The following is a 13879-nucleotide window of genomic DNA, read 5'->3' on the forward strand; positions in this document are numbered from 1 at the left end:
GCTTTTTGTTTTGACCTTTAATTTTTTGAAATTTCTTTTTTTTTTGCATTCATTGATAAATATTTTCAATTATTTGAATGTATATGTTGGAAAAAGTTATGAAGCTTTTTTCAAATAAAAACAAAAGTTCTATTTTAAAATAAAGTCGATTTTAACAAAAATCAAATTTCAAATTTATTTTTAGAATATAATGATTGTAAAATATACAAATGATACTGTACAAGTTAAGCTTTCATGACTGAATGTCTTTGAAAGTATTATGAAATCTGGGAATACACAGGCCTATCACAGAATTCCATTCCAATCGAAAGTGAAATTAATTTCGTAAAAGGTAAACGAGAATTTCTTTCGAAATGAAACCATTTTCAGTTTTCAAAATGGAATTGATATTTGTTTTCCTAAAATTTTTAATCTAGTCCTGCATCTAAAACTTCATTTTTGTTTTAATAAAAAAATGCAGTCAAATTAATATCTGAAATACAGAATTATTAAAAGGACCTGGCTCACTAAATGCGAACGAACATTTTCTTTCTTATTTTATATTGAAAACAATAAAAAAAAATTAAAAATTATTTGTTGTTATCAATATAAAATAAGAAAGAAAATGTTCATTCGCATTTAATGAGCCAGGCCCTAAATATTTTTGAAATTAAAAAAATTACACGGAATCTGGAGAACTCAAATCGAAATTGATCGGAATAAAAATTACGGAATTGAAACTATTCCGAACAAAATGAGTGACAGGCTTGATAAATACAATATTTAGTAACTGACAATTAATTTTAAGACGTGGTAGTAATGCCAAAAACCACGTGCCAAAAAAGGAGAACAAGTTTGGCGTAATAATTATCATTAAAAAGAAATGTCGGTTACTATGTGTAAACATATGAGAATCGAAATTGTGTTTAAAAAACTTATCCTTGTTTTTGCAACATTATGTTAGAGTTTTGAAATTTTGTCAAAAGTTTTGAAACTACAAAATATCTCTTATGATTTATGAAAACATTTTCTGCAAACATTTATAAAATATATTTTAAATCACATTTATAGCACAGATTTAAATATTGGCTCAGTTGTAGTACTAGACAGAATTTAAGGATTTGGTCAGAATTAACAGCAAAGAGTTTCCTGATTTTTTTACGTTTCTTAAAAAGACACTAACTATAACCTATATATCTGACTAGTACTAAAATAGAGCAATAATTAATAATAAATACACATTTCAACCCATTCAATCAATTAAATAAATAAAACATTTTAAATAAATAAATAGCAATAAATAAATAAATAAACCTTACAACTAATATTCGCACATTTGTCAATCACTTAGATCGAATATAAATAAATAAATAAATATTTTTGTAAATAAATAAATGAATTTTTCAAAATTATTTTGAAAAAAAAAAAATAGTAAAATTATAAATAATTTCAATAAATTAAATAAATAAATAAGTTATTACGAAAAACATTTTAAATAAATAAATTAAATAAATAAATAATTTCTTTTTTACGCAAAACGTTCCCAACTACATTCCTTCAAAACTCGTATTTCTTTTTTTTTTCTTTAAATTTTTTTTAACGCATATTTTTCTTATTCTTTCCTGCTGTTGTAATTTCACCTCACATATGATATGGTTGACAGAATTGATATACCAATCTTTGTGATCTTTCTGTCTTCTTCATAATGCCCTTCTTGTAGTATTGACGTATGGAACGTGATAGTTTATCATAATTCATGGCCGGACGATTTTTGCGCTTACCCCATAACTTGGCCACTCTCACTGAATCTTCAATCTTAAAAATGCCCTTGCTGCGATCAATCCAACGTATGGCTGTGCCATTAATATGGGGTGCCGCTAAAAGTTCTTTCAAAAATTGCCACAAATGTATGTGAGATCCACCGTTGCGGGTGCCAGCACGTTTCACTGGCGTTATGGTATTGACTTCATTATTAGTGTTATTATTATTATTATTATTGTTGCTATTATTTGTATTATTATTGCCATTGTTGTTGGTGATTGCAGTAGCATTTGTATTAGTCACCTCTTCGCTATTAGTAAACTGACCATTGGATTGTTGATGTGTACTGGACATGGAGTGATTATTGGTATTATTATTTGTATTGGTAAGAAAATCATCTTCATCTGTAATTTTATTGCTATTTAAGTTGTGTTTAAATTTAGTTAGAATTTTATTTGTAATTACCTTCGGTATCTTCTTCCATGCCATTGTTGTATGCATGCAGTATATTGCTGGTCCACATATTATGGGTCTGTTGCATGTGATTTAGACTTGTATGTTTTGTATATTCTGGTGAATACGTTAGTTTCCATATTTCCAATTGAGCATGCAAAGTACTACCGCACTGAAAGAGAAATGGTTTAATATTATTATTTTTAAGTTACAAAGATAGTTTAAGGTATTTTTTGTTTAACCTTAAATACCCAGCAGCCAGAATATTATACAGATTCTGGTCCCAAGAACTTTGAATAAATTAACGCAATTTGAGCTTAATTTACTAAAATCTTAATTAGATGGGCATACAGGACTTTTGTAGGATGTGCAAGGATATTGAGGAACTAAAAACAGTGGAACATATTCTGTGTAACTGTCCTAGATTACGGGGTCTCAGGTAAAACTGTCTAGCGGAAAGATTCCATGATGATCGGGGGGATGTAGCTAGATATGATCTATGTAATCTATTGTTTTTTATCAGGAGAATAGACTGTTGATTTTAGGTAACAGGACTCTTTGGATTAGGTTTTCACTTTATATCACCCCCGTTCTTCTTTCTTTTAAATTTAATTTCTTCTCTTCTTATCTAGTTCGCAAATAGTTATAGTTCTGAAGCATATCACAATGGAAATTAAAAAATGTGAGATATTTATTTCATAACATAATTCAATCAAACTATGAATGATTAAAATGTGTTTTGTTTTGCTTTCAATAATTTATAAAAAGAATTGAAAACAAGTTAGAACGGTATATTCGACTTTGCCGGATCTTAAATACCCTCCACCTGCATACATATTTTTTAGGTTGATATATATGGTAGCTATAACCAATTATAGGCCGATCATCATAGAATTAGGTACAGCGATTTTGGTATATATGGGGATTATTTGTGATGAATTTTAACTTAATAGTGATATTTATAAGATATTTATGCTAATTTAAGTGATTTTCGGAAGTGAACTTTATATGGACCGATCCACAAACAATTTAGTGTTGTGATTTCTTTTAGCACGAAACTTATTTTTACTGAATTTTGTATGGATACTGCAATTCTGAAGGCATTTATAGACCATAGAACCATATTTTGGGAAGAAATTTGTATGGGGGCTAGGAGAAATCATGAACCGATTCTTATAATTTTCACCAGAGTTAGTCCTTTTATTATAAGAATAACGTGTGTAAAGTTTTATGGTATTATCTGCAATATATTTACCCAAATAACCAAAAATATGTGAAAATTGTCAATTATTTTTTTTAGGTTGTCTCACATTTTGGCTCATAGCTCTGGTTCTACTGAACCGATTTTGCTGATTTACAATACCAACCTGCTTAGAACAACAATAAACATATTTTTTGTAAGCCTACCAATTTTGTTTGCGTATTTTGGACGTGAGCGTGTTTTACACAGACGAACAGACGGACAGACAGACGGACATGGGTCAATCGACTTAAAATTTCATAAGGATCAAGAAAATATATACTTTGTTGGGTCTCAAATGAATATTTCTCAATGTTACACACGGAATGACAAACTTATATATACCCTCATTCACCACTTATGGTGGTGGAGGGTATAAAAATGGACTTTTTGTAATTTGAATTCAAGAAATATTTAATCACTCAGTGCATTTTTAAAGCTATTTTGAAGGTATTAATTCTAGAAGGAATGAATTCTGAAGGGTAGAAAGGAATTAAAGCTATGAATAATTTCATAATGAATGCATTAACGGATAAATGGAATTAACAATTATTACTTTCAAATTTTTACTTGTGATGAAACAAAAAATTTTTATAAAACAAAAAAAAATTTTTTGAATATTTTGTGCTGTTTTTCTATAGCGAATGAGTGGACGTTTTACATGTATTTTGTTTTTGTTACAATACTCGTTCGCTATAGAAAAACAGCACATTAATCTTCTGAATTCGATAATATTTGGTATATGTGCAAGTTTTCCATGGCCATACCAAATTTAAAGTTCTCCAGAATTTCATTCTTCGCTTTAGTTGCCTTTATATAGGTCCATTTTTTTTTAAATTCCTCAAATAATACTTTAGAACTGTTAGTCTTATTTTATAATTTTTGTACTCATATTAGAGATAATGAATTCGTAATAAATATGCGAATGGAATGATTAAAAGATAAATTTGAATTTAAAAATTGAATTATAAATCAATTCTCTTAAAATTTTGTGTTCATAGGTTGCATAATTTCAATCACAGATGACAACTAGAGCCTGAGGCTATTATCGATAACCTAATTCGTGAGAATATAATGGTATATATTAATTATTTTATCAGAGTCATTTTGTTTAATTTTTATGTTTCTATGTTTACAATCTTTACGAGAAAGCAATTAAACTCAGAACTCCATAGTTGGGTGTAGTGCACTAAATGATGATAGAAATAAGCATTGCACTCTCCCTAAATAAATTTGCAATATTTTTCACCAGTTTTACCGATAATAGTTAAATCTTCACTAGCACTAAACAAAATGGTGATATTTTTCACTATCACTAAACGCAGATTTAGTGCAAAAACCTGTACTACTCTCAATTAATGAAAAATTTTATCGTTCTATCCACAAAAGGCTGCATTAAACATACTCTTACTAGATTTTTAAAAATTAGTGGTCATGAGATTATTGAAGCCAAATTCAAATAATAAAAATTTGAATTTTTTTTATTTTGAATGTAATAAACTTCATTTTGAACTTAAAATTTATTGCAGAATTTATAGTTGCACTCAAATTAGTGCAGAAAAAAATTGGAATAAACTGAAGATTGCTTTATTTTAAATCAAATAATTTAATGTTTTTTAAGTCGTTAAGTGAGCCTGCTAATTTTCAACTCACCACGAAACATCAACAAAATGATTACAATAATTTTACACTATCAATAACTATTAGTGAAAACTGAAAAATTAGTGCACTACCTCTATCTAAGTTAAAATCAAAATCCATTTTAAATTAAAACTCAATACATTTTAATTGAATATGATCTCTAAGGTTTTTTTTTTTAAATTGAACTGCAACATATTAAACAGACATTCAAAACACACATAATTTTAAACAACTAATGCTGAAAAACTTCCTCCTACACAAAAATTTTCTCACACAACTACTCATCAACACAAAATAAGCTAAATATTAAAACAAAGAAAGCTAATAACTAGAAGAAATGAGCAAAAAAATAATCAAGTTTCAAAAATTCATTAAATCATTAAAATATAAATTAAATTTTAGTTTAAAAAAAATGCAAACAAACAAAATCATAAATTTAAAACTGATCATAAACCATAAAAAAAATTGCAATGCACTGATATACATTTTGTGTTTTAACTTTTTTATTTTGTTTATTATCATACAAGTACAAGTGAATTTCTGGTCTGACACAAGTTATTTTTAGTCTTGGTTCATTATTATAGTTGGTAAAATGATGATCATCATCATCATCATAATGATGATGGTGATTTTTATTAACATTATTGTACGGTTAATGATCATTATTACAATGTGATCATAATGACGACTCACTTTCACCTTGCAATGTCGTTGCTGGTCGTTGCCTTACATTATATTCAATTACAACAACAATTCAATTATAGCTGTTGTTGTTTCTTTGTTATATATTTTGTTGCTGTAGTTTTTTTGTTGTTTCTAACAAGTCTAGCCATTGGTACTTAAAGGTTTCTTTACCTGTTAGATTGTCCAAACAAATATTTTAAAAGTAACTACAAATGTAACCTTCTATTTTTTATTTTTGTAGTGCGTCATGCTGTTTAAGCACCAGCACTCACTCATACTCCACAACAAAGACTTGCATTTTGGGTTTTTGTATTGTTGTTTTTGGTTTTTATATTTTTTTTTTTGTTAATTTGGTGTTTTTAAAGTGCTGCACTGTGGTTTGTCTTATTGAGGTTGTTTCTCAGAAAAAAATTCTGTGGGATTAGTTTCTTTTTCCTAATTTCATAAGGTTTTATAAAATATACAAGCAAAAAACCAAACCTAAATCAGTTGCTGCAGTTTCAATATACATATGTAGGCATGGAACCTTTACCAACTGTATATTGATTGTCATCAAATCATATATATGATTGCTACAATCATGTGTATGGCAACTTAAACATATAAAATGTTTAAATGGTTATGGTAATCATGTGCAACTATATTTTTTCTCTGGGTAAAGTTTTGTAAATTTCTGAAATATTTCATTTAAACCTATTAAAAAATGTATTTTTAGCAATTTTTTAAAATAAACCAGACGTGATTCCGTAAAAGTCTTTCTTGCAAACGAAAATATTTTAATTTTCTTAAATCAAAATTGAAATATAGCGTAAAATTATTTGTATTTCTTTGCTATACTAATTCATTACATTAAGGCCCACAGTGCGATTTAAGCTACCGTTACAGCAATACATTTATACATACATCTAGTAAGTAGTCGTGTGTTTGCTCTCTGTCGCTTACATACAGCAATTTCACTAAACAACCTTCACACATTCTTTTCTTTACCTTCAGCCATGACCACGGTTACTAAATTTGTGTATATTTTGTTTTCGTTATAATTTTATTTTCACATTTACTTTTCTTTCTTTTTTCCCAAAAAAAGCAAGAAAAAAACGAACGAACGAACATGATCCAATAAAATGAGTACAAAAAAGTGTGCTTGTTTTTGAAGTCTTTTGTTTTGATAACGAATAAATGAGAGAGTCTAGACTAGGGTATTCAATTAATCGGGTTTCTGGTTTAATCGGTTAATCGAGCAAATAATTAATCGAGGTTTAGATTTATTCGGTTAATAATCGGTTAATTTAAAATTATTCGATTAACCGAATAATTTCTAGTTTAATTTTAAATTAAAACACATCAACGAATTTTGTGTACAAAAACATAAAAAACAGCAAATAAGGTATTTGAGATCATTTTTGTAAACATATCGCCTATTTGCTGCAACAACATCATAACTCAAAATCCGTTCTATAATCTTTCATATAGTTTTATCAGTTTTCAAAAAAGTCAATTATTTTTTGTGTGAGAGTGTTTTTTTGTTGTAAACATCAAAATTAAAATTCATGTTTTCTCGTATATTTGATAAGTAAAAATTTGGGTTAAATATAGATTAGAAAAATATTAATATCCACTATTTATATTTCCGAAATCGCATGATTTGTTGAAAGTTTATTTAAGAAATAAAACATTCATACGTTTTTCTCGAAACGACTTTTTTTGAATTATGACGTTGTTGCAGCAAATGAGCGATGTGTGAGTTTTTTAGAATATAATTTAAACGATAAAACTTTTCTTAAATACAAACAAAGTTTCAAAGACATGGAAATTAAATATGTCAGTTGTTATACATACTCACTAATCATGTTTATTGGATGTTCAAAAAATATCTAATTTTAATTTGAAATTTGTATTTGAATTGAAAGGGAAAAATAAATACAAACAAATTTTTTAATGTGGAAAAAAAGGAATTTTGAAAATCGGCAATTTTAAATTATTCGAACAGTTAACCGTCCAAAATTAATCGGTTAACCGATTAACGGTAAAGGAAAAAATGTAACCACTATTTTCAATACTTTGTTATTTGATATTATATGACTTCTGTAAGTGCAAATAATGTCAAAAAATATAATATGAAAGAAACAAAATGATTTGACAAGCTATCGTCCGTACTTTAACACTTGCCAATTTATTGAAATTGGAAAAAAGTCTTCATACATTTTTTCTCAATTATAAACCATTCGATGGTTAACAATAGGTATAAAATTCAGAGTGGGACCATGAAGGGATATTGAGTTAATAAACATTAGGTAAAAATTTCATAACATTTCGAGGAATAATCATACTAATTTCAATTATATGTTGAAACTTAGAATGAAAAATATGGATTTTTAGTGGTTACTAGGATATTCGAATTATTAAATTTTTCTCTTGTTCGAATAAAATGAATAATTCGAATGACAGGTTTAACTTGTTCGAATAATTCGATCACACGTTTAACATTAATCGAATTATTCAAATAATTTAAATTTTTTTAAAAAAGTAAAGAATGAAGTTTTGATTTCGGTTTTTTAATATTTTATTGTTAAAGAAAAACAAAAAATAACGTTAAAGTTAACAATTCAAGTATTGATAATGTTAAAAAACATTCGAAAACAAAGTCCATCATTAAATTTTCAACAGAAATATTCTGACCAGATTAACTCCCGAACAATCTACAAAAAAATTGACTAGCAAATCCATTAGTTTCCGTATCACGTAAACGGATTAAGAAGTTTTTTATGTCGTTCATTAATTCGGTTTTTAAATTGAGTAACTAATTCTTTTGTAAATTAATTATTCACTATTTCTAAATTATTTATAACAAATTGTATTATACATCAAGTTCTATCAACGTTGCCGAATCTTTGCTCTTGGGGCATTACACAATAAAGGGAATCTGTACAAAGCGTAATACATTGACAGTGAACGTGGCTAATTTGAAGTCAGGCAGTGCATGATTGACGCATTTACAAATACGCAAAAAGTTTACTACCATGTTAGACAAAGATGTTCAAAATCATGTATAAGACGAACTCCATGCTTTTCTTACAACAAAACTTTAGTTTGTAATATTTGTGTTTATCATTCGATTTATTAAATATTTTGCAACACCTACGTACGCGGTTAATAACATCACTTATATACATATATTTTAAGATCATGGCCTTCATCTATTTCAATGTAATCATTATAAATGCCATCCTTAATATCACTTTCGACGACAGTTTCAAAATCGCATTCTTCATCACATTCAACTCTACTTTAATCTAGGTTAATATTTTTATTATTAATTGCTATTCTTCTAATATTTCACCAGCTAAATCACAAATATTTTATTCCGTACCTATTATTTTCATTGGTTCCAGTCCTAAGTTAAAAATTTGGAAAGATTTGTTTTTAGAATTGTAACTTCTTGCAGTAATATTTATATATTTATAGAAGGAGATAGTCCTTTTGTCTTTAGTTATTTGTCGAATTTCAGAAACAATACAATTTTTGTGAGTCATTATTACTTATATAAATTTGAAATATTTTAAGCAATTTAATAAATTTAAATATATATTAACATTTATTCGTTTTATTCGATTATTCTACATAAAATTTTTCAAATTATTCGTTATTCGAAAATGCCCATTTTTAAATTGTTCGAATAATTATTCGTAAGAAATTGTTCGATTAATCCAGCGATCATTAGTCGAATGAATACCCTAGCGGTTACGCTGGTTTCATTAAATATTTCAGCAATGTGAACGTACCTTAAGTCTTTGGCCAACTTTGTAATTTTGATGTTTATTTTAGTTTGTTTTGATTTTGATATTTCTGACAGCATTCAAATAACTCAATTTACTCTTTTGTCTCTTTTTTTTTTTTTGCAAGTTTTGTTAGACATTTAATAAGAAAGCTTTCATTTACTTTCATTTTTAAAGCTCTTTACATTTATTTTATTTTGTTTCTTGCCATAAATAAGTTTTCTTCTATTTAAATAATATTACGTTTTTGTTGTTTACATCTACATTTCTATATAACTGTATAAGTTTGTATAGTTTTTTAAATTTAAAAATTTTGCTCATTTAACAAACAAAATATTTACTCATTTTATTTGTAAATGACGTCAACATCAATATGTCGTAACTTGTTATTTAAAATTTTAAAATTGTTTTTGTTTTTCTTTTATCTCTTTTGCTCTTTCCTAAGATTTGGTTTTCTGGCAAAAAAATTAACTAACATAGAAAACAAAAAGAAAAAAAACATAAAAACAATTTCTTTCTTGCCCTCTCATTCTAGCCACACATTCAGCTGACATAAGCCAAAGAAATATATGATTGTATGTAGAAAATACTCACAAAGCATAATCTTACAATGTTTCTAAAAGCTTAGTTTGGTAACCATTTAAAGCTGGTACGACCTTGTCTTATTTAAAATTCACTTCTAATGCCATCACTAGAAATCATTTAGCATATTATTAAGATACAAACATTATTTTTTTTGTTTCTTTAATAGATTCTTGGTATTGCTTACCTGTGGTATCCTTTTGACAAACTCATCTTCAGTTAGCTGTAATAACTCAGCACCATTTTCATTGAATTTATTCTCAATATCATCGATTATTGGCAATTCGAATTGTTGTAGGGTGGATCGTAACCATGCGTGTACTTGATTTGCTGACCAAGCCGAGGGATCTAAATAAAAATATAATTGCAAATTAAATACAAATACTTATTTAATTTAAAGTTGTTTACATTTTTGTTGAGTCATTGGTCATTGGAAAAACTAGTTATTAGTTAAAGGTTAAATTGGTTCATTTATGATTATGGTTAATATGCTGAATGTTATTATTTTTGGTATGTTTAACAAATTGTTTATCTGTGAATCATTTTGATTCTACTGCTGGTTTAATATTTAATTGTTATTAAGTTTAATACAAGCTGTTATTTATTTAATTGTATTTAAATAAATTTACTAACAAATTTTGAAGAAAAAAATCTTGTATTTTAAATGATTTATTTAGTATTTGTAAAGGAAATTAAGATTGGATATTCTTAGAACTAAATGTAAGTAATAGGTTATTTTTGAAAAATTTAAATTACGCCACCATTGAGATTTGAAAATTGAAGTTTTAAAACGACTAGAAGCATATTTCTGAGGCAAGAACGAAAAGTTCATAATTCAAGAGCCCAGTAAACTGGGCTCAAACCGCAAAATACATTTTCAATAAAATATTTTTGAGAAAGTCTAGGTACGGTAGTTGTTTAAGTATTTTTTTTTATTTCCCAAATATTCGTTACAATTTAATTCTATTTTATTCGACCATTTTCCTAATTTTAAACTTTTTGTTATATATTTTTAATTTTTTTCCTTGAAGATGCTACTCAATGAAGTAGTGAAATATCGGAAATAAAAAAATAATTTTATTTAAAACTGATCTATAGCTCTATAAATTATAATTTTGAAAATTATACGTAAACATTCTAAGAAAATAGGAGAAATAATTGTCCAATTCACAACGTAGTTGTATGTTGTACGTAGTATGATACAACTATTGTGGTTGTGAACGCAAATTTCTCAAGGTCGTAAGTTTACCTTGTCATGCCTTGAAAATGCCAAAAGAAACAGATAAAAACAAAACATCCCAAAGTCTATTAATATGTAAAACTAATAGTGCAGCGAAAAATAGCAAACTAACGTCTGAATTGTGTAAAAATACAAACAATTGACAAATATTTAAAACAAATTATCGTTTTTTATAAATTAAATAAATTAACTGATTTCAGTGTTACCGTGTGGTTGCTATTTTTCACTAAAATGAAAAAATTTTTTTGTTTATGTATAAATATGAACTTTTGGTAACACATAAATTTTCATACAACATTCGAAAAACATATGTAAAAATGTTGTAGGTGTTGTAGAAAATATTTATATAGAAATTATCAACAACATTTGTACAACTATTGTAGATTCAGACGACTTATAACTCATACGACTGTAGAACGTCAGTTGTGAATTGAACAAATATTTCTATTTTGGATTTGAAAGCTCGTATGTAAATAAATAGACAAAAAAGACACATTTCTGAGGATTTAGAGTGTTAACATATTCTACAAAAATGTTCTCCGTAACATTTTACATAAATTTTCTGAACACATTTTATACCTAAAATGTAAGGATCACATGGTTTCTTATACCGATTAACAATAAGAATGTGCCTGAGTTGGGAAACTTTAACACCCCTCAAATAAAATTCAGATGTAAACTTTCAAAACGCGTCTTATTTTTTTGTCTCCTTTATCAAAATTTATTGGTCGGACCTTGTAATTAATAACAGGTGTTTTGAACAGTAAATTATATTTTATTCAAATAAGTTTGAAATCAATTAAGTTATTTCAAGTTTAGTTAATAGCTGTCAAATTAAATGTGGACTATTTTCGAAAATTGAAAGCATCCGGTATCTATAATTCAGTTTATGGTTTTAATCATTAAGACATAAATTTTCTATTTCATTTGAAATCCCCACTTACCCTGCGATATTTGCAATTTAGCACACGTAGCATCAGCTTCACGTTTCGCATGTTCTAATGCCAATGAAATAACGGGTTCGATATTATCACGAACCTCTTCCAGGCCACCAATAAACGACTCCAGAGCCAAAGGTTTCAGATTGTGTCGTTTTTGGAACGTGGTATCTTCCAAATATTCACGCAATAACAGATGATCGGCTGCTGTTGATGTGGCACTGCACTGTGATTTATTTAAATCATTAAACGTTTCAACATCGGAATCGAAAGGTTCTGATTTAAAGTCGAAACCACTGCTACAACTGCTATAGCTGGACTGTGGTGTGGGTGTATCACAGCTGGATTCGGGTGGTGAGGGTGGCAATATGTGTAATTGCTCCTGTTTAATCGTTTGGGCATCAATTGAGGGACACGGTGAGGAGGCAATGTTGTACAAAGAATTACGCGATGAACTTAACGATTCATAGCAGGCGGACGAGGGCGATGAGGAGTATTGAGTGTGGCAAAAATTGTATTCCGATTGAGCGGGGCTAGACTGTGGCGACGGATAGATTTGTATGGGATAAGCGGGCGGTGGTGGTACCAGTTGATTTTGTGTCGTATTTAAAGGAAAATAGCTTTGATAGATTTGCTCTTGTTTAATGGTGTTAAGAGAAGGACATGAAGACCAGGTTTGTTCGATTTTTATGTCGGGCACTGCAAGTGAGTTGGCTTTATCTTGTTGTAAATGTTGCAAATTGAAATTGTAAACGGTTGTAGGTATATTATCTATGAGATTCGTTTGTGTTGTATTTGTCGTTATTGTTGCTGTTGCTGCTATTATATTATTATAATCCTGAGGTAGTAGTGATAGATCAAAATTATCTGTATATGTTGCATATGGATCATTTGCTGTTCCACTTGGTGTTGTTGTTGTGACAGTAAATTGTGTTTGTGTTTGTGCTGCTGCAAAATCATACGAAATGCTAGGTGTTACCAAACTGTCACCTGTTTGAGGCATCTGTAATAAAGCAGGGGAAAAACAAAATATGGTTAATTAAAATTCAAGATTTAGATTGTTTAAAGATTATATTGTTTTTCGAGTTGTTTTTCTGTGGTGATCACAAATTAACATACAGATTTTGAGTTTGAGTATTAAGTGGTACCAGCAACAAACAGTTTCGAATCGAAAGGAAGATCAATTGAAAAAGCAAACAAATTGTAAACACATTAATTTGTAATTAATTTTATTTCGTAAATTATAAAAACAATTCCTGCACAAATTTATTTTATTTTATTTACTTTTTATTGCTTTTTTAATTTTTATTATAATAATTGTGGTCAAAATTATTTCGGAATATTTTAACACTTGTTTTCTATAAATATTAAGGCTCTATTTTCTTCGTTTTGTAATTTTATTACTTTGTTATAAACATTATTTTTTATGTTTTTTTTTATTAAGAATTACGAGTGAAAAATCATGGCAATTTATCTCGTGGGAGATTTTATACAAAGTGTAGTAATTTGGATGTTGTCATTGGGTTGTCTCAAATGTTAATTAATTCCAATAAATTTAAGTGAATGCTATGGACATTAGCTATAGTTT

The 13879-nt window shown here is 27.8% G+C and overlaps 1 protein-coding gene across 1 annotated transcript in view; it reads right to left on the reverse strand.

Moving 5' to 3' along the window:
• Positions 1 to 1590: 1590 nt before the first annotated feature.
• The window catches only part of Ets98B (DNA-binding protein Ets98B), an 88812-nt gene continuing 76523 nt past the window's right edge, over positions 1591 to 13879 (reverse strand). Inside the window, exons 2-5 of the mRNA XM_065508140.1 lie at positions 12298 to 13294; positions 10301 to 10461; positions 2206 to 2365; positions 1591 to 2144 (exon numbers count right to left, since the gene is read on the reverse strand). Of these exons, the coding sequence (XP_065364212.1) occupies positions 1621 to 2144; positions 2206 to 2365; positions 10301 to 10461; positions 12298 to 13294 (1842 nt within the window). The 3' untranslated portion in view covers positions 1591 to 1620. The remainder of the gene's footprint in view (positions 2145 to 2205; positions 2366 to 10300; positions 10462 to 12297; positions 13295 to 13879) is intronic.

Source organism: Calliphora vicina, chromosome 1 (genome assembly GCF_958450345.1).
Source record: "Calliphora vicina chromosome 1, idCalVici1.1, whole genome shotgun sequence".
Lineage (NCBI taxonomy): Eukaryota > Metazoa > Arthropoda > Insecta > Diptera > Calliphoridae > Calliphora > Calliphora vicina.